At 37.8% G+C, this 25,159-nt stretch overlaps 4 protein-coding genes across 4 annotated transcripts; all 4 read right to left on the bottom strand.

The window, feature by feature from the left end:
• Positions 1-563: 563 nt before the first annotated feature.
• On the bottom strand, positions 564-3,164 carry LOC103930127 (protein DECREASED SIZE EXCLUSION LIMIT 1-like). The gene is made up of 9 exons (XM_048588353.1): positions 2,953-3,164; positions 2,684-2,742; positions 2,502-2,595; positions 2,283-2,349; positions 1,532-1,614; positions 1,340-1,431; positions 1,136-1,242; positions 960-1,023; positions 564-866 (listed from the first exon to the last, which is right to left on the bottom strand). Exons 1-9 carry the CDS (start codon positions 3,107-3,109, stop codon positions 768-770), a joined length of 822 nt encoding a protein of 273 aa, XP_048444310.1. The 5' UTR covers positions 3,110-3,164; the 3' UTR covers positions 564-767.
• On the bottom strand, positions 2,953-4,692 carry LOC103930106. Its single transcript, XM_009339399.3, has 3 exons — positions 4,515-4,692; positions 4,231-4,401; positions 2,953-3,249 (listed from the first exon to the last, which is right to left on the bottom strand). The coding sequence occupies exons 1-3, from the start codon at positions 4,605-4,607 to the stop codon at positions 3,166-3,168; spliced, it is 348 nt and encodes a 115-aa protein (XP_009337674.1). The 5' UTR covers positions 4,608-4,692; the 3' UTR covers positions 2,953-3,165.
• A 1,341-nt stretch (positions 4,693-6,033) lies between these two features.
• LOC103930107 (aldehyde oxidase GLOX1-like) lies at positions 6,034-7,966 on the bottom strand. Its single transcript, XM_009339401.3, has one exon. It carries the CDS (start codon positions 7,901-7,903, stop codon positions 6,302-6,304), a length of 1,602 nt encoding a protein of 533 aa, XP_009337676.1. The 5' UTR covers positions 7,904-7,966; the 3' UTR covers positions 6,034-6,301.
• Positions 7,967-21,683: 13,717 nt separating this feature from the next.
• On the bottom strand, positions 21,684-23,599 carry LOC103930108 (aldehyde oxidase GLOX1). Its single transcript, XM_009339402.3, has one exon. The coding sequence runs from the start codon at positions 23,537-23,539 to the stop codon at positions 21,929-21,931; it is 1,611 nt and encodes a 536-aa protein (XP_009337677.1). The 5' UTR covers positions 23,540-23,599; the 3' UTR covers positions 21,684-21,928.
• Positions 23,600-25,159: the final 1,560 nt, after the last annotated feature.

Raw genomic sequence — 25,159 nt, 5'->3', positions numbered from 1 at the left:
CTGCTGGCTGCTGCTTCGAAAATGACGACGCGTTCATATGAAATTCTGAGAGTGGCTGTTTCTAAAGGAGGAAGATTTTTTTTTTTTTTTTTGAACAAACGATATTATCTACATTAAGGAAGAAGGAATATGGTTAGCTTCACAATGGACTAGCAATAACTATGGTTCAAATTCGCCTTTGGCGGAAATCGAACCTAAGACCTCTCACTTATAAGCGAAGAGAAATATCAATAGCTCGTAATACTAAGTAGCAGCTGGAATGTGACATTTTAACAATGAAGCCGGTTTTAAATTTCCGGGTGCCTTGTGGACGGAGGACTCGCTCGTTGGGGACCTCAAACCACAAGGTTCCTGCACTCGAAAAAAAGGACACCACACGGTTCGGATTTCACGAGCTCATCCCGCCGGCAGAAAAAATGTAAAAATGGAAACGGAAATCTTTCAGTATAAACAAATTGTACTACGAGAGCAGCCACCTAAAGTGATAAAGACGTCCAAAATTTCTCCTCAGATAACAGCAGGGGCGTAACCAGTAACATTTGTTCGAAGACAACCACCAAATATACGAGGCACTGACCAAAATTCGACAGTACAAGTTAATTTTATTAGAGCATCTCGGATGTCATGCTAATTCCGTCTGTTTTTCAACTAGTGTGCTTACATGGTGCGCCAATACTCTTATTTTTTTTAGTAGAAACATTATTTACACTCAGCACAAAGAGGGGAATTTGAACTCGGGACCATAGGACAATATAGACCGCATCGTTTTAAGTCTGAGGAGGATAGAGTTCCCATAGTGCCACCGTTGTATCTTCTGATGCACATGCCATTAGCTTACAATCAGCGGAATAAGAAACGGCATTACACTGCAATAATACGCAAATACGTATAATCAGGCCCTCGGTAGTGAGTATAGCATCAACGCAAGAAAGAGTTGTTGTTTGAAAATAGGATCATACCGTTGCATGGTGATACTTCAATATCGCCAAAGCATTTCCTTTACGATAGTTATACACCCTCGCTCTGCCATCAAGAGTGAAACCGAAAAAGGGCAAAACGACATAAGAATGCAGATCGGCGATGAATGAATTACAAGATACACTTCAAATCTCAAAATGAAAGTTATGTTCCAAACCTGTGGTCCCAGCCAGCTGTTGCAAAAATTTTACCGTCAGGTCGAATGGAAGTGCTTGAAATTCCAGGTCGTTCCAAAACAATTTCTTTCTTGATCATGCACGTACCCTAGGTTGGACAGCACAACATTACGGCAAAAGAGATATAAAATATCACTTAAATTTCGCTTAGAGTAGTACTACAAACTTTCAAACATGACTATTACCATTGAAGGATCCAAACTATACAGCACAACTTTCTCATCAGCGGCTCCTGAGATACCACCATTGCATGACCCATCAACGCATAGACTTAGAACTGCAGATAAGGTACATGAACAATGTGGTTTATTTCAAAAGGAAAAATGAGAACGGGTAATAAAAACGCACGGGGGTTCTTTGGATTCTAGGTCTCTCACCTGGCTCTGAATGAAACTTGACAGTGGTAATTGGAACCCCCGGATTTCTAATATCCCACCAAAGCATGGAACCATCCTCATAACTGTACAATGTAGAACAAAGAAACAAAATCAGAATAGACATATCAAAATGACGAAAATAACAAATTTTGAACTCACGTTTCAATTCCAGAAACCAAATGCAGAATAATCCTTCTTCGGTGATTATAACATGTATGAAAATGGGTGCATGCTCACACTGTATAAACAAATTTTAAGATCTGTTATACACACATCTTGATCCAGCATCCCCGAAGTTAGAAAGGGTAGGATAACTCATGTATGACACATACATCTCATTCTCACATTGCGTGTCAACAACTCACAAACCAGGTTATCAAATTCTTCTGACCCCAAAATATTTGCGCAATTCAGTGAATGCACCACATACATCCTGAAGAGATCTAAGATTGCTACAGACAACTAGTCAAGGAACTCATGACATATGACTTCTGAACAACCTTTCCTAAGAACATTGGTTTGAAAGAAAATGATGAAAAACAAATTTGAGCAGTTTTTTGACAGAGTCTGACAACAGACAAACAGAACAAACAAAAGAGATTCTACTACGAGTAGCTGAAGATTAAGAAGCCAAACATCATTAAAACCGCATAGTCGCAGACACAAACGGATGATCTACATTTTCATCAAAATTTTAATCAGGTACTCAGTTTCATAAAACATAGATAATGAGAAGTGAAAAAGAATATACCCAACCAAGACATTTAGGAATCCCTGTGATTCAGATGGTGAGAATGCTTGAATTGCCATGCACATTCCTGGCAAGAATTAATGCCATTTGACTAAACTAGATGAAAACAATAAGAAAGTATGGACAGTAAAGTGATGGCCCAAAAACGTCAGCTATAAACTGAAACACAATCAAATCCATAAATTAGTAAGCCAAAGGTTGAATGAATTAGAAAGGGACCGCTCTCCTTGGAAGAAATACCCGAGGAGCCACCAGAGCAGCTTTGAGGCAACCGTGCAAACCTTTCTGCAGTATTAAGATCCCAAATCTCAACCTTTGCAAACCAACCACATGAGGGTAATGAGTAATTGAGACTCCAAAAATGAACATCAAACTAGACATAATCAAGGTTAGATACAGACCTCAGAAGTCTGCTCCCCTGCTACAGCGACATATTTCGATCCTTCATCTTGAGTATTTTCTGTTTTCAAAAACTGTCTATCAGCATTCTTGTTTCTGAACTTTCACAGAGCAATAAAGAGCAAAACAAATTTCAAATACAGAAGAGACCAGTATTCAAAATCCAATTAATAGATAAATCTAAAGTCTAAGCCTTCATCTCCTAAGAGAAAGTAGCTAAAGTGCAGAGACAATATTCCTGACCAGAATACAGTTCCAAATTTCAACAAACCTTCAAAGGCGCTGGGCTGTTCAGACAGATCCTCTTCACCATTGTCTCTACTGTCGTCCAAAGTATCTTCATCGGTAGTCCCCTTCACCCCTCTCTCCTCTCCATCACGAAACCTAACCCTGTCCATCCGTGTAGAACAAGATTGAGGCCTCTCCATCACGAAACCTAACCCTCTCAACCAAATGCGAGAACACGAAGTGGAATGCAGAAACATTAATCCGTATGAACATTCTTCTCGATACTTGACTTACTAAGCACGAGAGCGCCAATGACAATGAGCAGGGCACCTGCAAACCACTGTCAACAAGCCTTTCCATCAGATATGCAAAAGAGATATGTCAAGCAAGGTTAAAGCCACATTTTCTCAATGTTCTAAGGTTAAAGCCACATTTTCTCAATGTTCTTACTATGAACAATTATATGCAGGTGTAAAAACAACAATTATATGCAGGCGTAAAAACAATGTACAAGCAGCAGCAATTCTACGGCCTCTCCCAACAGAGAAACGAAATAATTGGTGAAGAAACTCCGTCGTCTATCACCATTCTGTGATTTTACCAGATAAGGAACACTAGCAGCCATATAACCCATGGTTCATTCAAATGTTTTATGTGAAAAGAACCAGTTGTTTTCGATTTCTTCGTTGACTGAAATAAATTTCAGAATCATTTGATCAATGACAACAGAGTTAAAGGCCTACTAGTGAAGGCCAAACATTTCCCACCACTTTCATGGCCTAAACACATACTACTAGGTGGCTTGTTTACTTACATGGCATGAGTACTGGAGTTATTCTGATTCGTCCCCACGTCAAGTAAAACATGGGTATTAGAATTATTCAAATTACCGACTTCCTTTTTATTTACTAACATGTGAAATATAAGAAAATTGTGAGAGTCCATAATCTAATACTTAAAAATTATGAATCATATGAAATACGACATGACTAATAGATCTCGTACTCATTCCTTCTTTCCCTTTCATGATCAACGACTTCCCCTTTCAAGTAAGTAAACATGTCGCATACGACATCAGTGTCATCCATTCATTTCTTTTTCTTTTTTTTTTTCATTTGCTCCACACGTTAATAATTTTGAGCATTTTAGTCACGAAAACAAAGGGCGAGTCTTAACGCAATGGAAAGGTTGCTTCTTTGTGACTGAAATGTCACAGATTCGAGTCATGGAAACAGCCTATTTGCAAATAAGGTTAAGGTTGCGTAAATGACTAAAACTTCATTAAAATTAACACAAAACGGAACAAAAACAATGAATTTACCTTCTCAGATAAGGGTTCTTGAAACAAAAAGTATCCAGCCAGACCAGAAGTAAGGAAGTTGGTAGCAAAGTTCGTCGCTGTAGCTTGCAGAGATGACAGATTTTTTAAGCTTTGCACAAAGCACCCCCACATCGTCACGTTGAATAATACCACGAAACAGTACTTTACAATCTGTGAAAATCCCCAAAAATTAATCACCTGAATTACTACATCAAGAGATTCTAGGGTTTTTGAGATGTAAATCGAACGTCTTAAATTCGTGAAATTGAATATCGGAAGGGCACCTGATTAGTGATGAGCTTCGCCGAAACGGCGGCGGAAGCGGCGCAGAGCCCGGCTGAGACTGCCCACGCGTAGCCCTTTTTGCTAGCCTCCATCGAACCACCAAAGCTTCCAATTTTTCTCAAAGGAAGAAGTAAACTGGGTCGAGATGATTTGAGTATGTACTTGAAACGATGTCGTTTTGCCTTCTAGTTATACCACTCGGCCGAGTTTTTCCTAGTCACGACTCGTTCACAAATACAAAGAATATGGTTGTATACAATTAGTATTATGAAATTAGGAGCTCGATCGGAAGTGTATTTCAAATAAATAAAAGCACTTTTAAATAAAATATTTATGAATTTTAATGCACCTTAAATATTATTGTGGTGTCATTAAGAATAGCACGTTGCGCGTGCAAATTATTTTTTGACAAAATAGCATGCAAATTGGTGTTTCACTAGGCCTTTGTAGGCTAGAGGTCATTTAGAAGTCATATTGCAGGCATGTTGACAGATGTCAACAGTTTTCAAACGAGTATGTCGACTGATGTCAATACTTAATAGGTTTTGAGTAAGCATGCTAACATATGCTAACATACGTCGAGTGAGCCTATCAAAAGAACCCATAGCAATGCATACAAAGATATGGGCCAGCAGCTATCCTTATCAATGCCCACAAAGGCAACTCTGAGCAATTATAGAGTAACTTTTAAAGGGATTTTAGATTTTCAAATGGCAACACCCGACCCTTCCGCAAGGAATTCTGAGCGGAATGAGCTGACCTACCTTGTTTCAAAATGGATTTGCCCCCGAGTGCAAACCAAAATATGCCTCAGTATTCTTTTTTGTATTGGCAAACTAGAAAAAAATTGAGTAAAGTTGGAGTTCTTCCGACATTTAACGGAGGGGTTCCACCAAGCACCAACCCCATTGATCAGTGATAGTAACTACTGGAGACACTGAGCTATATAATTGCTGTTCTGCACGGGTTTTAAAACAAGGGCTCTGCGAAAAGCTGCAGGCCCGTATATATAGAATTGTAAGGATTCTGAAGAGCTACAAGCCCACAGTTAGTGCATTGGTCCCACTCAAGCCACGAACAAGGGTAGCCACGCATTGATAGAAGAAAGATTCTCCCATGCAACCGACATTTAATTTTACCGGTATCATTGTACTCAATTAAAAAAAAAAAGGCATCTTTATTAAAAAAAAACTCGTCACGTGTTCAAAAGATGCACTAATCGTTCAAAATTAACAATCATCATTTTCTACTCGGCTGCACCATTTTCTACTTACCAATCTGTCCACATATAGTGTATCATTCCATTGACGATGGTCATTGATATCAGTCGGATATGATAAATTGTTAAAAACTTTTACTAAAGAGGGAGACAAGATTTGAAACTATTAAAATAATTTAGAAGAATGCAGTTTCGAACTCGGAACGCATGAGCATAAATCACACCATATCCACTTGTGTGCAAAACTTGCAAAATAAAGTCTTTGCAAGTACATAAAAAAGCACTGGCGCGAAAAAAAGTTCGATGGAAATTAATACAACTTTATTCAGTAGATTAATTACAACTTGTAATCTTTGGTAAGAAAAATCAAATACAAATTGGAAATTGCTACATGGTCCTAATTCTTTAAAATGACACACAGAATCAATCAAACTGTTTGCTTTTGTAGTTTGATCTCTATTGATGAACATTTTTATTTTTTCAACTCACAATTAATCTTTTTTTTTCTTCAAAGAAAATAAAAAGGAAGAAGAAACATAGTATACAAATTTAAATACCCTTATTTTGTCACAGAATTTGGACCCAGATGGCAGCACTTGGAATTTTTTGATGAACCACATACAGAAGATAATATCCTGAAGGTGCAAGATTACCGGAAGCCGGCGTAGTTACTTGAACTTGGTAGGCCGTTGTTCCTACCTTTTTAACGTTCTCCGCCTCAAGAACTAGCAGCCTCTGATTCATTGAGAACGAATGTGTATTAAATGAGGGCGCCACCATCGACACCGACACTGATTTTGTTGCTAGGTTTCCCTTCACCAAAAACTGAATGGATAGTTTCTTTCCGTAGTTGATCTTAGCTTGTGATATGGGCGCAACGATTTGCGGACGCAAGTTATTGTATTTAGCGTCCAAATAATCAGGACTAAATGCCTCTAGTCGCAATTCAGTTGGGAAAAGCACGTTGGTGAACTCGTATTTTTCATGAGGGTTACTACCTCCAACTAGTACCCTACCATCGCGTAACAATATCGCGGTGGAATGGTACATCCGCGGTATGGTGGTAGGGTTTTGTTGTTCAAACCGTGATCCAATTGCGTTGTCAGGTCGGTACACAACCGGGTTGAGAACCGGATTGCGCCCTATTTCATAACCTGCAGTTCCTGATGATGCACCGTTGATGAGTAGAACAGTGCCATCTGGAAGCAATAACATGTCACCCATGACTCTAGCTTGAGGCATAGTCTCCATAACCCACTGGGGTTTCGGGTTGTTTATGTTGATCCGAGCGCATGTGTTTAGAGCTTCCACAAAAGTACCCTGATTTGCCTTGACAAAAGACCCCTTTGGAGCTCCGCCGCAAACCAAAACCTCAGCCTCAACAGACGGAGCCGCCAAATTTTTTAACGGCAGCAACACGGCTGAACCCGTGCTAGGGTAACACCTTGGGTCGCCGCCCGGTATTTGTGGATAGGTTTTGACGACATTGTTCTTTGCATAATCGAATAGAATAGCTCGATTATTCGCAAAGATAAATAAATTCCCATCCACGTTGAGGAAAACAAAAGGGTAAAGATTGTTTTCCTCGCCGGCGTCATCGGTCTGCACAAGGAAGGGCAAGCTGTAGACTTTGCTCGAAGACCCGGTCTTTGGATAAAACTCGTAGTTGAATTCCCGCCTACCGCCGATGATGATCTGCCGTCCGTTGGGCAAAATATGATCGGTAGCGTACCACCGGCGAGCGCCTAAGGCATTCTCAAACTCCTTCCAATCACAACCCGTGCAGGGCTCGAAAACCCTGACGTTGCGCTCTCCGTCGCCGTAACCCCCAGTTTGGATTAAGCGTCCATTGGGGGCTACAGCTCCGGAAGAGCACCAAACGTCGGTTAAAAGAGAGAGAGCGCGGACAGTGTTAGTTTTGACATCATACTCGGCGGAGTGGGCGGTGCAGTCGTTTCGAACGCATTCTCCGTTCGGTAAGGACAGGTTAGATTTGCCGAAATCTGTGCGGTCGAACATGACGACACGGTCGTTGCGCAGAAGCTGCATGTGCATGGCGGAAATGCCAACGCTTTGTTGCAAGAGCTGCCATTTGCCACCAGCGGCGTGGGTAAGAGAGAAATGAATTAACAAGAGGATTGATGAAAGAATGAGACTAATTGACTTCATTTTTTCTGCTTTTGAATCTCTTAATTTGTGCTTTGGTTTTGTGGGTCTGTCTCAACTCTCAACCTTCAGCTCTTTAAATACACGTACCATATGTATATTGTAAACGCGTGGGACCGACACCAGGTGCCCGGTAAGTGAAAGGGACTGTAACCGTTGAGTTGAAGAACAATTCAATCTAATTAATCTGAGTTTACACTGTAGGATCCTGGATAAGCATGCTAGAGTTTAGGTGTGTGCTTTGAATCCTTCTTTTTTTTTTCTTTTTTCTTTTTGTTACTGGTTTAGTCTTTCGTTGGTTGATGAATTTATTTCGTCTTTGTGTGTGCTTTAAATTCTTCTTCTTTTTTTTTTTTTTTCTTTCTTTTTGTTACTGGTTTAGTCTTCCGTTGGTCGATGAATTTATTTCGTCTTTTTATTATACATATGTTTGGTAAATGTGGAAATATTCATTTTTTAATGTATATTTTGGTTGTTGTAATATTATTTTTTAAGAGACACAATAATAAACTTATGATTACTTGTTTTTGGGACAAAAATCTAAATCTTAATTTACTCATGAAGAGTGAACACTATTTTTTTCAATTCTAATTTCAACCTTTTGAATTTTGAACTTTTCCGCTCGATGATGTCATTTTGGTTTGCATGAGAAATTTTTGTGTTGGAGAGTGATGGGTCATAGAGGGCGAACTTTGTCGCAACAAAAATATTGCTATTTTGTAACCCAAAGATCGTTGGTTCGAGTTGTGAAAACATTATTTTTACAAATGCAAGGATAAGGTTGTATACCACAGACGTTTCTCCATTCCTCTGATCCTTGCAAAGAGGAAAATTTTGTTTGCTTGGGATTGCCTTTTAGAGTGATGGATCGTATATTTGGTAGCCGGAATTAATTAATGAAAAAGAGCAAGATCTTCCGTCTGATTGAAGATTTAAGTTTTTGCTTGCAGAAGGTGAAATTCATTCTTATTAAATTCACATTGTTGCAAGAGCTATCTCATTGTTTAGCTAATTTGCAATATCTAAAGATAATTATGCAGTTTCAAGCGAGATTAAATCTGATAATATCATGCAGGATGTTCACCTCCAAGATTTAGTCTGTACTCCCTCTTAAAAGTCCAATGAAGTCAACGTTTCCTTTGAGCAAAAACACTCAAGCCTTATCCCATCAAACGAAGTCGGTTATATAAATTTTAAAACGGTACTCTGCTCAGTTTTGCACCAAATATATCGTTTCGTTAAAAAAAAAAAAAAATATTTCAGTTTGGGCAAGCTCCAAGCAATTTAAATTTCTACTGCAGAATACGTGCGGTGCAGAGTGAGAGTTAAATGATTGTTGCTTTTGTTGGGTTGTTCTTCCCAATTAAATCAATACCTGAACAATAATATTAAATTCTTGTCATGAAATTTGACCATCATTTGGGTGCGCCCACTTAATCATGCATGGTTCTAACACATAAAATATTTAATAAAAAAAATCTATTTAATAATTAATATTCCATTTCGTGGATATATTCATTGCAATTCTCTTAATTTTCTGGGATTTGGTCTCTCTGTTAAATGTAAATTCTTGCAACCTAATAATAATGTACAGGTTTTCCAATATATACGTGTGTGTGTATATATATATAGTCTTCCTTCCAGTAACTATATATATAACGCCCTAGTTTAGTCAAACCTCCATACAAAGACCTGAAACATCCAGAAGCTTGAATTCATACACGTGCAAAGAAAGAAGCCATACTCTAATATATTGTCTTTGAAGCACTTTTTTTTCTGAGCATTTCTATTTGTCCTCTATTCTTCTACTATCTAGCCGGGGAGTAACTCTCTTGTAACCAATGATACTTTATGGAATGTATTTATTCGACGGGGTAGTGTATTTTTTGAGCATGTAAAAATGTTTTTTTATATAGATAATGTCATTAATATTATGTTTTGATTGCAGGAAAGTCTCTAATTTAGACGTCGGCCGGTATTTTACCTTAAATTTTTTAATTGATGACTTTAGGGTTTTGTTATTGTCAGTTTAGAAATGAACTCCTTGATTTGTCGGCACTCTTCGGTTTACTTTCACTTGTTTGTTCTTCTTTTCTATTGTTTATTTTGTCTAATTGATGCGATGATTATATGTACTTGTTGTCCTAATAACATATTGATGGGTCAATCTCTTGCTAGCTATGTAAGTAGTATTAATTAAACAAGAAAATGAATGATAAAACTAATCAATGGCAATGCATGGCATATAGTTACTGCCAACAATGCCGATAGAGGTCTTTTTGTATAACTTGGGGCCGGCAGCAGCTAGTTCCTTAAAGCCAAGTCCGACGACCCCCATGGCCCGTACTCTAATTTTATTTTATTTTAAAGTTATGCAGCTGTAATTTGAGTTTTATAACAATAAATCAAGATTAACAGCTATAGATTAATTGACTTGATCAATCGCATGCCTTGAATTTATGGAACTGCAGAATATATATCGTTTCAAAAAAAAAAAAGAAAAAAAAGAAAAAAAAAGTTATCATTAAAGAAAACTATAACACGAAACCGACTATATTTTTCTTCTTTTTGATTATTCTTGCTATAAACGTTTAAAAGTTTTCTTTAAACTATTTAACAAGTTTCATAAGATAATATTATTCTATTACACTATTCAACATCTTTTCCAACAATTGTTCATTCACGTTTTCAAACATATTTATAGAAGAAAAGAAAACATATACAGCATATGGATTTGCTGATTTAAGACATCATAATCATCCTCGTGTTTGTTGGTTTTGTAACTTTCTTTAGGTTATACTACTTTAGTTTACGATTGGATATGTATGTTTTTTTGTTGTTTTTTTGTTTTTGACAAACGTCAATGCCAGTAGATTAAATTGTTAAATGTTAGGAGAGAGAGAATCAGTTGGCATGAAATCATACTCAAACCAGAGTAGATATACATTATTGTTTTCCACTACTGCAGTATAGTGCTATCTGAGATTATATTATAAATTTGACAAATAAATGATGAGAAGCCTAAAGTTAGAATTCAAAAGGCAAGTCCTATATGCAACAAGTAGTTTTCTGACCCTCACTATTAATCCAAGATGAAACAAATGACCTTAAATTCGATTCAAAGTTGGCGGACCCTTTCCTGATCATTTATATTTACCCATTTTAGCATCAAACCTTGTCGATGAAAGAATCGAAATGATTTAATTTTTTAAGGTGGACATGTATTTATGTTATCCAAAGCTAAGCTACAAAGTTTGTCTCGAATCAGTTCATTTTCTTCCATTCTCTTTCGGTGCTGACAGGACAAACTGTAAATAAACATATATTCTACAAAAAAAATTTAGAGGTCTCTTTAAACAAAGCAAACATTCTGCTAAACGAAAACAATATTTTTCAAGCATATGGGATTTTGTTTTCTTGAACCACCTCCTGTTTGGATTAGTGATTTTTTGTCCGTGATATTGTGGGGTTGCTAGGAACAGCTTAGTTTGTGGTTCTCAAATAATTTAGTGTTTTTAAGATGTTCAGCACCCGGATTACAAAAAATAAATAAAAATTCAATGATATGTTTTATAGAAAAAAAAGGGGGGAATAGAGGGGATATGGTTATCAGATTTTAGGTCAAATATATGAACTCAATTTTAAAAAAGGAGCAAAAGTTGGTCCTTCTGTCGTGCGAGACGCTATTTTTCATTAGACCGGAGTGAAAGCTCGGGCAAGATTTTATTGAGGCCCATTATGTACTATATCCTCAATTTGTTGTTAGATTGTACTTGTATTGCTTTGTTTGCAATGAATATCAAATATTGTTTTTTCTCTCCAAAAAAAAAAAAAAAAAGGTTGGAAATCGAGCTGGCCAGTGTTAACATTATCATCTCAAATTGGTCGGGTCGTGAAAACAAATAAGAAGCACGACTTGGTATTATATACCATCCGTATTTGTATGGATTCATATATACGTATATATATTGTTTGTATTTTATTGTTGTTGATATGCCCATTCTGCGTGGGAGAGTTCTTAGTCCGATTTAAGACACTGCACCATATAGAAATTGAAGCTCATAATTCATAACAACAATCAAACATTATCTCATTAAGTAACGTCGATTGTATAAATTCTAAAATGTTAGAACGCTCGTTTTTACAATACATTTTTTATTAGCTTCAAATACTCCATGAATTAGACTGATGATTAGCCGCCATGCGTGCTTCTTGTTAACCACCAAACTCTACGAGTCAAACCTTTGATTCATGAACTTATAAGCATCGGAGGGAATAAAACCATCTTGCTTAACACCAGGAGACAAAACCATTACCGTTGCAGAGACAAAAATATAATGCAAGAAATATCATTTGATGAGGACTCAAAAAATTATACGCTTTTAAAATGACCTACCTTGGCTATCTAGTTTCATTATTGATGTACGTTAAGCCTTTGCATCCCTTGTTTAACTTAAATAAAACAGATTACGTACGCTGGGCTCTGCCCAAATGCTTCTGTTTAGTCACACCCCTTAACCAAACAAAAAAATAATGCTAGGGAGACTAAATTCTTTAAACCAAATTGTAAATAAAATGATGTGTCATCAATAAGAAACAAGCACATTAATTGATACTTAATTAATAATCCAATCATTTACAACCACATCATTTAGTTTGCAAATTTGATTTAAAAAAAATTTGGTCTTCCTAACATTACTCACCAAAAAAATATATATTGTACTAATTAATAATAAAATATTTCCAACATGATAATTAAAATATATTTCCCACTTTGGTTATTCCTTTTATATATATAAGATTATCGAATTCCACTGTGTTAACCATGACCATAGATATCAAATCATCTCACGGCTTAGGTAGTTTCATATATATTATATGATTTTCTAAATGATGTCGAAGTTTATTATTATAAAATTACTAATTTCTGCTAAGTCAACAAAATTATTGTATTTTCCTCTTTTGTTTGGTTCACTTTGCTTTCAGTTTGAAGATTATTTGTGCTTAAGGAGAAGGATTAGAAGGGTTTCGAGATTAACTCGAAAATAGTTAGGTAGGCACTCTATTTCCACAGCAAAGAAACATGGTTCAACTTGATTAAGTAATTAACATTAATTAATTACCAGCTAAAAGAAAATCAGATTCCCAACGTCTTTTACTCTGGTGTATTCCTCTTTCGTGTTTGAATTTTGCATCAAATAACTTGTTCATGTGGAGTTCCTCCGAGTGGCTGTTTCTACAAGGGCTGTTTTTGGTTAACTCAAATACTTGAAAACGACTAAACAACTTCTTGTGATTGTGTAAATTTTATTTTATTTTTTTAAATCCACGACTTAAAATTTTCCTATAAAATGAGCTTACTAAGAGCAAAGGAGTTTGAATACAAACTCAATGAGTCGATGAAGAAGACCTATCCGTCAGAGCAATTTACCACTTGCATGTAAAAAGTTTGCTTACCTATATAGTTCAAAAGAAAGCCAAGGCTTTCGGACAGAGGACAAACATTTGCAATCTAGTTGTAGATCAAATTAAATTGCGAATAATCCACCTCTTACTTACGTAAAGAAGCTTCGTTCCCATTGAGTTCAAAAATAAACATATCATTCATGACGTAAAGAAGCTTCGTTCCCATTGAGTTCAAAAATAAACATATCATCCATGACGATTTCTTCCTGAATTATTTTGTAAGTCTTACTTTAACATGCATTAGATCTTCTCCACCCTAATCATCCCTAAATCCTTGTTCAAAATAACAAGCAATAGACTTTTTAAAATAAAATATAAAATATTATCATATGAGGGCGAGTCTTGGCGCAACGGAAAGGTTGCTTCTTTGTGACCAAAAGATTACGGGTTCTAAAAGTGAAAACAACCTCTTTGGAAAAAAAAGGGTAAAGCTGCATACGATAGATGTTCCTCCAAACCCTCACAAAGCGGAAAACCTTATTAGTTTGAGGTCGCCCCTTATAATAATAGTATCATATACATATAACTATGATATACAAAAGGAAAGTGATTGGAAATGAACTTTCTCTAATCTTTGAATAATATTTGGCCCATGTAAGAGTACAAATCGGATTTCCAATCATAAATCTGAGAGTTAGAGAATGATGGAGTACGATTCTCTCCCTTCCAAATCCCTTCCCTTTTCCTCCCCTCCTCCTTCACCTTTCTCTTTTCTTTTTCTTTCTATAAATAAGTCAACACAAGATGTTGACGTGGCTTAATCGTAACTTTTCAAATAAAAGAGGACTAGAGAAGAGAGGAATTTACTTTTAAATAGGAGGGGACTGGAGAAGAAAGGAATTTATAGGGGAGAAAATTCTACTCCGAGAATGATATCAGCGAGCAAATGGGCATGAATGACATTAGGTTCATTAGCACAATAACATCAACATTTCGTCATGTAACTTCATTGCCAAAACAAAGTGGGACAAGCTTTTTAGGCAAAACAATATGTTCATATAGGATGTTAACAAGTAAAAAACCCGGCTAGACTGGTTTTAATGAATGGGGGACCCCTGCTAGGATGCAAAAATAAAACTAGGTCATCCTCACGAGTCGAAGAAATCGAAGCCGATAACCGGTTCGGTTTTAACGATTTTGGGGTGCCGTGTGGAAGGAGGACTTCGTATGGACCTCAAAGCATTGCTTGTTTAGTTGTCTGAGTTCCAAATACCACATGGTTTTGTACCCGAAGATAGGACACCACTTGGTTCAAATTTTACAAGCTCAAAAATTATGAGGCCATCTAATTCCAGAGAACAATAACTGTCACACGCGTCATTAGTACTCACCAATTACTCTCTGAAATATCGAAGCAATGGCGGCCGAGCGAATTAATAGAAACCTAAAGTCATGAAGACAAGTTCAACTTATGAGAATTCAGAATCCAAGGGATGTAAGTAGCCATTCAAGAATATTCAAACATATTTCGAGAGTGATATTGGTCACACTAAATAATCAAGAATGTGGACTCTTATCATCCACAAAGATCAAGTTAATAACTTCCAAGCAGCAACAACCTGCCCCCACGACCAAGAATTCGACACCTCTGTTCGGGGACACCGTGGCATATCTCGCCGATGCCATTCGATGAAGGACCAAACCACATGTACATGTCCACATCATCCACTGTGAGTTTGTCTCTGTTGTTTAGTTACAAACATGCAGCTATAAATCTAAGCATACGACAACTGAGACCCCGTATTATTTCTCTGCTACTCCTAATACGATTGTCAGTTGAAGCACCGTAGCAACTCATCGAGCCTTTTTTCAAGGAAGCAACCATTGTCAAGCAGCCCGATAGGTTCAGAATCAAGCCCAGCGTCCACAAAGAGAGCGGAGACGATTCTTCTTTCTTAAAATCTTTATTCTCGCTAGTTAGGAATTTCTTGACTTATTATACGAAAACTGGTCCAATGAGGGAGCCGTAGTAACATATTTGTCTTGCTACATTTCATCCTAGGACCACAATAGTACAGTACCCTAGAGGCGACATCGGTTCACGTTCGAGGAGGATAGAGATCCCAAAGTGCCACCACTTCGTCTTCTTATGCAGCAGAGGCCATTAGCTAGCATACAATCAGCGGAATAAGAAACAGCATATTACACTGCAAAACATAAAAATTAAAGAATAAACAAATAAAAAGCAACTAATCAGGCCCTCAGTAGTTTGTAAAGCATCCAAAAGCTAGATAGAGGTGTTGTTTGCACAAAAAAAGTGTGTTAAATTAGAGAGACGGGCCGCGGTGTTTGGGAAAAACTTAGAGTACTCAACTCTAACACAAATATTGGAGAGACAACATAAGTAAATTAATTACTTGTATTACACACACAAAATAGGATAAAGTACAAAAAACTACCTCAACTATTGGGGTCACGACAGTTTCATACCTCATATTTTAAAATTGACAATGTCATACCGCATCTTACGAATTTGTGACAATGTCATACCTCCGTCAAATTTTCTGTTAGTTTTTCTGTTAAGTGCTGACGTGGCAAGAGATGGGGACCACTTTCTATTAAAAAATTATTATAAACTAAAATTTTTTTAAATATTTTTTAAATACTAAAATAATAAATAAAAGTAAGAAAAAAAAAAAACCCTTAGTCATCCCTTCCCTCCCCCTCTCTCTCCCCATCTTCATCTGCTTAATCTTTAACCCAAAAAAAAAAAAAAAAAAAAAAAAAAACCCCAGAAGAAGGAAGAAGAAGAGGAAGAAGGAGAAGAACAAAAAAAATTGAAATTGGTGCAGTTTCCATTTTTTTTGTTTTGTTTTTTTTTTTTCCTCCTTCTTCGGTTTTTCCTCCTCCTGGGGGAGGGGGGCAGGTGGGGTTGCGTTTTCAAATTTTTTTTTTTTTTTCCTCCTCCTCTTCTTCCTTCTTCTTCTTCTTCTTCTTCTTCTTCGGTTCTTCCTTCTTCTCCTGGAAGGGGGCGGGTGGGGTTGGGTTTTCAAATTTTTTTTTTTTTAAACTTTTATTTATTATTTTAATATTTAAAAAATATTAAATTTTTTTTTAGTTTTTAATAATTTTTTAATAGAAAGTGGTCCCCATCTCTTGCCACGTCAGTACTTAACAGAAAAACTAATAGAAAATTTGACAGAGGTATGACATTGTCACAAATTCGTAAGATGCCGTATGACATTGTCAATTTTAAAAGATGAGGTATGAAATTGTCGTGACCCCAATAGTTGAGGTAGTTTTTTGTACTTTACTCCACAAAATATTATAACACAAACTATCAAAGACACTCTTGGGAAGCTATGACACTCACTCACTTTCTAGAGACAAACTCTAGACCATTCACACTCTTACAAGACTACTCTTTCTTCTCACTCTCACTTGGTTGCTTGCTTGCTTGATTACAAGCTTACTACACCACACATAGCACTACCTTATATTTATACATGGCATAACCGACCTAGCCAAAGTCGGTGGACTTGGCTTGTGCATTTCCAGCCACTAACTTATATTTCTTTCTAGAATTTTCACTAACATTCCATTACAACAATCTTAAGATATTTGTTTACATAATTCTAGATAGGTAACCGACTTTGGTGCTAGAATTGTCTAGCATTTTCAGTTCATGCACCGTCCATCTCCCATGCATATTTGAATCTTCAGAACCTTTTAGCTAGTACCACCGACATAGTATTTTGCTAGAGTTGTCTAACATCCAAACACTAATTGGGCTGGTGTTGATCTTCAACACTCCCCCTCAACACCAGCTCATTCTTTCCTCCATGTTGAGTTGATGATGGAACTTTTCGAACTTGCCGATACTCAAACCTTTAGTGAACAAGTCTGCAACTTGTTCATTTGTATTAATATGTCTCATCTTAATCTCTTCCTGCAAGACCTTCTCTCTAATGAAATGATAGTGTACCTCCACATGTTTAGTTCTTGCATGAAAGACTGGATTTTCCGCCAAGCGAATTGTCGATTAGTTATCACAATACAATGGTACTGCATAATCTACTGGTTGTTGTAAATCACTCATCAATTATACCAGCCATGCATTCTCTTGAGTTGTCATTGCTGCTACTCTATACTCTGCTTCCGTGGTTGACAAAGACACTGTTGGTTGTTTCTTGCTGCACCACGAAACTACTTCAGAACCAATTCTGAAGACATACCCAGTGGTCAATCTCCTGGTGTCGTGATCTCCTGCAAAATCTGCGTCACAATAGCCAACCAACTTACCATCTTCTCTTTTCTTGTACAAGAGACCATAGTCAATTGTACTCTTTACATATCTCAATATTCATCGAACCGCTTTTAGATGAGGCTTCTTTGGATTTTGCATGTATCGACTTATCACACCAATTGCATAAGAAATGTCAGGTCGAGTCAAAGTCAGATAGATCAGACTACCTACCAATTGTCGATACATTGTTGCATCTTCCAAGTCTCTGCCTTCATGTGCACACATCTTGGCATTGGGTTCCACCAGTGTTGAGATTGGCTTGCATTCAAGCATCCCAAACTTCTGCAACAAGTCTTTTGCATACTTTTGTTGACACAGAAATATCCCTTTTTGTGTGCAATTAACCTCTAATCCAAGAAAGTGATTGAGTTGTCCAAGTTCTTTCATCTTGAACCGAATTGACAAATTTTCCTTTGTTCGACGAATTTCGACCTCATCATCGCCAATGATGATTAGGTCATCCACATACACCAGCACGATATCTATCTTTCCTCCATTAGCTTTAACAAAGAAGCTGGAATCTGTATGCACCACCGAGTAACCACTTTGCGTTAGAAATTCTGCAATCTTACCGTACCACTTCAAACCATAAAGTGCTTTCCTCAACTTACACACGTACTCGGGATGAGCTTTGCTTTCAAAGCCCATTGGATGCATCAAGTAAATCTCCCGATCTAACTCTCCATGCAAGAAAGCATTATTCACGTCCATTTAGTATAGATTCCAATCTTTGTTAGCTGCAAGTGCAAGTAGGACTCGTACGGTCATAAACTTTGCTACTGGACTAAACGTTTCATCATAGACTAGTCCATACTGCTGAGAGAAGCCTCGAGCCACCAACCGAGCCTTGTACCTTTCAACTGAAGAAAGCATTATTCACGTCCATTTAGTATATATTCCAATCTTTGTTAGCTGCAAGTGCAAGTAGGACTCGTACGGTCATAAACTTTGCTACTGGACTAAACGTTTCATCATAGACTAGTCCATACTGCTGAGAGAAGCCTCGAGCCACCAACCGAGCCTTGTACCTTTCAACTGAACCATCAGGATAACGCTTTATCTTGTACACCCAATTGCAGGATATGGGTTTCATATCCTTTGGCTTTGGCACCAAATCCCAAGTCTGATTCTGCTTAAGCACAATGATTTCTTCTTCCATAACTCTTACCTATTCAGAACTCTATGATGCTTTTTCAAACGCCTCAGGTTCTTTTGGTGCTCCATCAGTTATGGCAGCATTGGTATATTTAGGATTTGGCTTTCGTACTCTTGTTGACCTTCTTAGTTGTGCTTATGGAGTTGATGCTTCCACTCCACTAGATCTAACTTCTTATGGTTGTTGGTACACACCTGTTTGCTAAGGACTCTTAGGTATTTCTTGCTCGACATCGTCTCCAGCAAGCAAATCTTCAAGCTTATCTGGACTTGATTGGATTTGGGCAACTTGGTCTCCCAATTTCCCTTGCAACTTATCTTCAAACTCTTTTGAGTCGGGCAACGGCTCATTTTCTAAGCACCAACAAGATGATGCTTCTACGTCCCATTCTTCCTGTACAGTTAGAGATGCAACGACATCCCAATCATCTTCAATTTTCTTCTCTGAGTTGGCGACGTTACTTTCTGCAGGCCTTTTGAATTAGCAATCCTTTGCCATGTGGCCCTTCTTTTCACAATTGTAGCACTTGCCCTCAAACCTTTTATTATTCTAGGATTGACCACAGTTGCCATGATGCTTGAAGCTTTCCCTGGTCGAGAACTCCCTCCTCCTTGATAACCTTTTTCCTTGTCACCATTTCTTTTAGATCCATCACCAACACGCTGCTTAAAGCTGCCTTTACTTTTGGTGTAGAGCGCTTCCTCCTTACCTCTTAACGAGACCTCTCCCATTTGCTTTGCCAAAGCTTCTTGATCGGCAAGCAAATTCTCAAACTCAACAAGTGATGGTTGGGTTGGCCATCCTTGTACAGCAGTAACGAAGCCTCGATATTCGGGTCTCAATCCATGGATAATTATTCTTTTTATCCTGGATTCTACAATGACAGCACTAGGATCTAATTTAGAAATTTCACGGCAAATAGACTTTACCTTGTGGAAATACTGTGCAATCGTCATGTCCCTTTGGGCCACTGATAATAGCTCATTCTCGAGAAGCTGCAATCTTGTATTGTTCCTCTTTGAAAAGAGTGTGGCGAATGTGTCCCATGCTTCTTTTGGTGTCTTGGCCTTCCGTATGTGCTCCAACATGTCATCTTCAACTGTGGTTTTTAAGGCGAACATTGCCTTACCTGCCTTGATCTTCCACTTTCGCATAGTGTCGCTGGTGTCTTCTTCCGGCTACATAACTTCATTATCGCCGACGACATCCCAATGATCTTGGCCTTGTAGGTAAGACTCCATACATGTCGCCCACGTGTTGTAATTTTTGTTGTTCAACTTCTTGATTCCTCCAACAACTTGAAAGTCTTTCATCGTGTCGGCAGAGCTTTGATAAGACGAACAAGATTAACCAATAATCTTGCGAAGTACTAAACTTCTCACGATTCTCGGAAGCTTCAATAGAGACGGTCCCTGATCGTACTACTCTGATACCAATTGTTGGGGAAAGACTTAGAGTACTCAACTCTAACACAAGTGTTGGAGAGACAACACAAGTAAACTAATTACTTGTATTACACACACAAAATATTACAACACAAAGTATCAAAGACACTCTTGGGAAGCTATGACACTCACTCATTTTCTAGAGACAAACTCTAGACCACTCACACTCTTACAAGACTACTCTTTCTTCTCACTCTCACTTGGTTGCTTGCTTGCTTGATTACAAGCTTACTACACCACACATAGCACTACCTTATATTTATACATGGCATAACCGACCTAGCCAAAGTCGGTGGACTTGGCTTGTGCATTTCCAGCCACTAACTTATATTTCTTTCTAGAATTTTCACTAACATTCCATTACAACAATCTTAAGATATTTGTTTACATAATTCTAGATAGGTAACCGACTTTGGTGCTAGAATTGTCTAGCATTTTCAGTTCATGCACTGTCCATCTCCCATGCATATTTGAATCTTCAGAACCTTCTAGCTAGTACCACCGACATAGTATTTTGCTAGAGTTGTCTAGCATCCAAAGACTAATTGGGCTGGTGTTGATCTTCAACACGCGGTCCACTACAAATTACACTGATGTTGTCTTCATTTAATCACCTTGCAATCAATAGGTGTGAGACTTTATGCAAAAGACCTTGATACAATTAGAAGTGAAACCATTTGATATAAGTTGTGATTTATTTTGTAAGATGGCCGATGTGAAATTTTTTTTTTACGTATGTTGAACCATTTTGGAGTGGGCCACATGTGGTGCTATATCATTCATGTTTGTAACTGAATCCATTCAAGCCCAAATTTGACAATCGGCTTTGATACCATGTTAAAGTTTCAGAGATACAAGTCACGGTCCATCACTAACAGCATTAATCAATCATGCACTGTGAGATTTTTATGCAAAAGACCACACTACAATAAAAAATAAAATCATCTGATATAAGTTATGATTTGTTGTATAAGATAACCGACGTAGGATTTCATGTTTTTATTCAACAAAGTGACCAAATAAGCTCTTTACCAAATAGGTTCTATGTCATGTGGCAATATCACGTTGCATGGTGATACCTTCAATATCGCCAAAGCAGTTCTTTTGCGATAGTTATACCGTTGCATAGTAAACAGAAACTACAAAAACAGCGAGGCAACATGCGTATATAATTGACTTGGTTACATTTCTAATTAGTCAGTACTTTCACATCCAATCCTTCGTACAATTGATATCATCATTAGGTCCACGAAAAAGCCCCACAATAGCACGAAGGACAACACTTAATTAGCATTAATCTGGACCCAAGTTAATTTAAGGATTTTCATAAACCACATCTTTTCAAGTAATATATATTTATGCACTCGCTGTAAGACAGTCCACAAATCACCTTGAGAATCAATTAACAATTGGAACCCAAGTCATTGACTTTTAAGTAATTCCATTTACATAATAATTGATAACTGGAAATAACGAAATACAACTTCATTCATCATCAGTTTAGATACAAAGTTACACACTTTACAATTTTAGTAAAAAAATAAAAAAAAATAAAAAAAAAAAATACAAAAGAAAATAGAAAATTACAACTTGATCGAAATTACTTGTGATAAGCTAGCATTCTTAGCTAGCTTGATCTCTCTCCCTGCATGAACCTTTTATTTCATTTTTTTCAACTTATATTATACACACTAGAAAATATACCTTCAAATTTCTCAGTAAATTTTGACAAAGATGCCCTCACTTGGAATTTGCTGGTGAACCACGAAGAGAATGTAGTATCCGGAAGGCGCAAGATTTTTCGAAGGCGGAGTTGTCACTTGAACTTGATACGTTGTTGGCCCTACCTGTTGTACGTTCTCCGCACCAAGAACCAACAGCCTTTGATTCATCGAGAATGAATGCGTGCTAAAAGGCGGTGCCACCATCGTCACCGATACTGAATTCTTTGCAAACGTGCCCGTAAGCGAGAATTGAATGGCTAATTTTATTCCATAATGGATTTTGGCTTGGTTTCCAGGTGCAAGGATTGTAGGACGCAAGTTCGCGTACTTAGCATCGAGATACTCGGGACTAAATGCTTCTAACCTCAGTTCTGTTGGGAAAAGTACGTCGTTGCCAAATTGGTATTTTTCGTGTGGGTTACTACCGCCAACGATCACTCTACCGTCACGTACCAATAATGCTGAGGAATGGTACATCCGTGGTATGGTGGTAGGGTTTTGTTGTTCGAACCGTGACCCGACTGCATTATCAGGTCGGTACACAACTGGATTGAAAACCGGATTACGCCCGATTTCCCAACCGGCAACCCCGGACGATGCACCGTTAATGAGTAAAACAGTGCTGTCTGGGAGCAATAACATGTCACCCATGACTCTAGCTTGAGGCATAGTTTCAACAATCCACTGTGGATTAGGGTCTGTTATTTTGATCCGAGCACATGTGTTTAGAGCTTCCACAAAAGTACCCTTATTTGCCTGGACAAAAGACCCTTTTGGTGCTCCACCGCAGACCAAAACTTCAGCCTCAACAGATGGAGCCATCAAGTTCTTCAATGGTAGCAATACGGCTGAACCCGTGCTGGGGTACGACCTCGGGTCGCCTCCTGGTATTTGCGGGTAGGTTTTAACGACGACGTTCTTCACGTAGTCCAACAAAATAGCTCGATTGTTAGCGAAAACAAATAAGTTGCCATCAGGGTTGAGAAAAACAAAAGGGTATAGATTGTTTTCTTGGCCGGGGTCATTGGTCTGCGAAAGGAACGGCAAGCTGTAGACATTGCTTGTAGACGCGGTCTTCGGATAAAATTCATAGTTGAATTGCCCCCTGCCGCCGATGATAATTTCGCGTCCATCAGGCAGAATATGATTAGTTGCGTACCAACGGCGAGCAGCTAAGCCGTCCACAATCTCCTTCCAATCACAACCCGTGCAGGGCGTGAAAACTCTAACGCGGCGCTCGCCGATGTTGTTGCCGCCTGTTTGGATTAAGTTTCCGTAAGCGTCCATTGAGCCGGAGGAGCACCAGACGTCGGATAAGACCGTGAGGGGGCGGACGGCATTGGTTTGGACGACGAACTCGGCGGAGTGGGCGGTGCAGTCGTTATTGACGCAGTTACCGTTGGGCAAGGACAAGTTGGATTTGCCGAAGTCGGTGCGGTCGAACAAGACGATGCGGTCGTTTTTGAAGAGCTGCATGTGCATGGCGGAAATGCCAACGTTTTTCAGCACTTGCCATTTGCCACCTGCAGCGTGGGCCGTCAGAACAGAGAAATTGGTTATTAACAACAGAAGTGAAAGATCAATGAGACTAATTGTCTTCATTCTTTCTTGGATTTTGCTGACGTGGTCCTTCTGAATCTCTTTATTTGTGCTTTTAGCTTTGTGGGTCTGTCTCAACTCATTACCTGGAGCTCCTTAAATACTAGGGTTTGAGCTACCCATTCTATATTATATACGCGTGGGACCGACAATTTGTCCGGCTAGTGAAAAGGACTGATGTAGTCGAAGAGCAATTCACAATGGGAATGCTAACTAACCTTATTACTCTAGTTTGGTATTATTGTGCTTTGAAAAAAAAATTGTTTCTATTGTATTGTAAGAATAAGTAGTTGTAAAATAAAATAATAAAGTGTTTGGTAACAATAATTGTAAAAGTGCTTTGAATAAAAAAAACAGTGTTATAGTATTTGGTAAATATTTATGTAGAACAGCTGTAATTATGTAAAATGACAAAAAAAAAAAAAAAACTTATGGGTTTTTCTTCCTTTCTTTTTCTTTCTGCCAAAAAGTTCATGATTGTTTTCTTTTTCCTTTGTTCTTTGTTTCCCTTTCTTTCTAACTTTTTCATTCTTCTTTCTTTATATTTTGTTCTACCAAAATGTTTCTGGCTTTTCTTCCATTTTTCATCAATGATCCCTCCTGAAATTTCAATGTCCTCACCCACCTTCGTCCCTTCGCATTTCTCTTTCAGTTCCAGCGATCTGGGACCTTCATCCTCACTCCCATTTCTATTTCCTGCATTTTGATTTCCAAGGCATTACATGTTTTGGAAGGTGCAGTGGTGGATGGGTGGGTGGGATCTGGGTTATCATCTAGCAAGGAGTGGGTTGGGATCATGGTCTGCGAGGTGGCGATGGGTGTATTTGGTGGGGATTGGGAGAGAGATGGGGTGGCGAATCTGGACAGTAAGAAGAGATGAAGGGGATGGGGTGGTGAATCTGGGTAGTACGGCGCCAGAGAGCGATTGGAGAAGGGGGGTGGAGCCTAGAACTGGGATGAAGGAGAAAGAGAGGGTAAGGTTGCCATTTTGAAAAATTCATTTAATGGCGCTGTTAACCCGTGTATTATGATAAAAAGCTGGTTTTCCAAAGAGAGTTTTGCTGCTTTGCCTTTTTAGTTTTTTTTTTTTTTTTTTTACCCAAAACTATGAAAAAAAAAAGCTGATTTTGAAAGTTTACCAAACACAAAAAAAAACTGAGTGTTTTTTGCATACTGCTATTTTTTTTTTAAGTTAAGCAGCACCAAACTGGTACTTAGCCAGGTCTTTTTCTTGTTTTTATTTTTATAATTATACTTGTTAAATGTTTATTCTTTCGTTGGTTGATCAAATTTATTTCCTTTTTTTTTTTTTCAAGTACATATCTTAGGTATAACTAAGCTTATCGACTTATTCTTTCATTGGGTTGATGAACTTTGTTTCCTCTTTCTAATTTCTAGTTCATATATATGCTAGGTACGTATATAAAAAAAAAATTGATCAGTTTAATGCATACACATATTAATTAGAGACAAAATATGAAATGATTGCTTGTTTGGGTCAAAAATCGAAATATAGTCGTCAAGAGTGAAAACTACCTTTCGAACTCTAATTATTAACTTCTTAATTTTGAACTTAATTTCCAGTTGAATGATGTTATAGATTTTGGTATATGAAAGAAAATT

The sequence above is a fragment of a genome, unplaced genomic scaffold (assembly GCF_019419815.1).
Source record: "Pyrus x bretschneideri cultivar Hongxiangsu unplaced genomic scaffold, Pyrus_bretschneideri_v1 Contig28, whole genome shotgun sequence".
Classification (NCBI taxonomy): Eukaryota; Viridiplantae; Streptophyta; class Magnoliopsida; order Rosales; family Rosaceae; genus Pyrus; species Pyrus x bretschneideri.
Note: the sequence above shows the minus strand (reverse complement) of the source record. Positions and strands in the feature narration are given on the sequence as shown.

What these genes read in the sequence shown, in the direction of transcription:
- LOC103930127 (XM_048588353.1), bottom strand. Translation starts at nt 3,109, where the DNA reads ATGGAGAGGCCTCAATCTTGTTCTACACGGATGGACAGGGTTAGGTTT. An exon ending in ATAGTTTGGATCCTTCAATG is followed by an intron (nt 1,243 to 1,339) that starts GTAATAGTCATG and finishes TGTCCAACCTAG; the next exon opens with GGTACGTGCATGATCAAGAA. An exon ending in TGAAGTATCACCATGCAACG is followed by an intron (nt 867 to 959) that starts GTATGATCCTAT and finishes GTATTATTGCAG; the next exon opens with TGTAATGCCGTTTCTTATTC.
- LOC103930106 (XM_009339399.3), bottom strand. Translation starts at nt 4,607, where the DNA reads ATGGAGGCTAGCAAAAAGGGCTACGCGTGGGCAGTCTCAGCCGGGCTC. An exon ending in CGAAGCTCATCACTAATCAG is followed by an intron (nt 4,402 to 4,514) that starts GTGCCCTTCCGA and finishes GGATTTTCACAG; the next exon opens with ATTGTAAAGTACTGTTTCGT. An exon ending in AAGAACCCTTATCTGAGAAG is followed by an intron (nt 3,250 to 4,230) that starts GTAAATTCATTG and finishes GCTTGTTGACAG; the next exon opens with TGGTTTGCAGGTGCCCTGCT.
- LOC103930107 (XM_009339401.3), bottom strand. Translation starts at nt 7,903, where the DNA reads ATGAAGTCAATTAGTCTCATTCTTTCATCAATCCTCTTGTTAATTCAT.
- LOC103930108 (XM_009339402.3), bottom strand. Translation starts at nt 23,539, where the DNA reads ATGAAGACAATTAGTCTCATTGATCTTTCACTTCTGTTGTTAATAACC.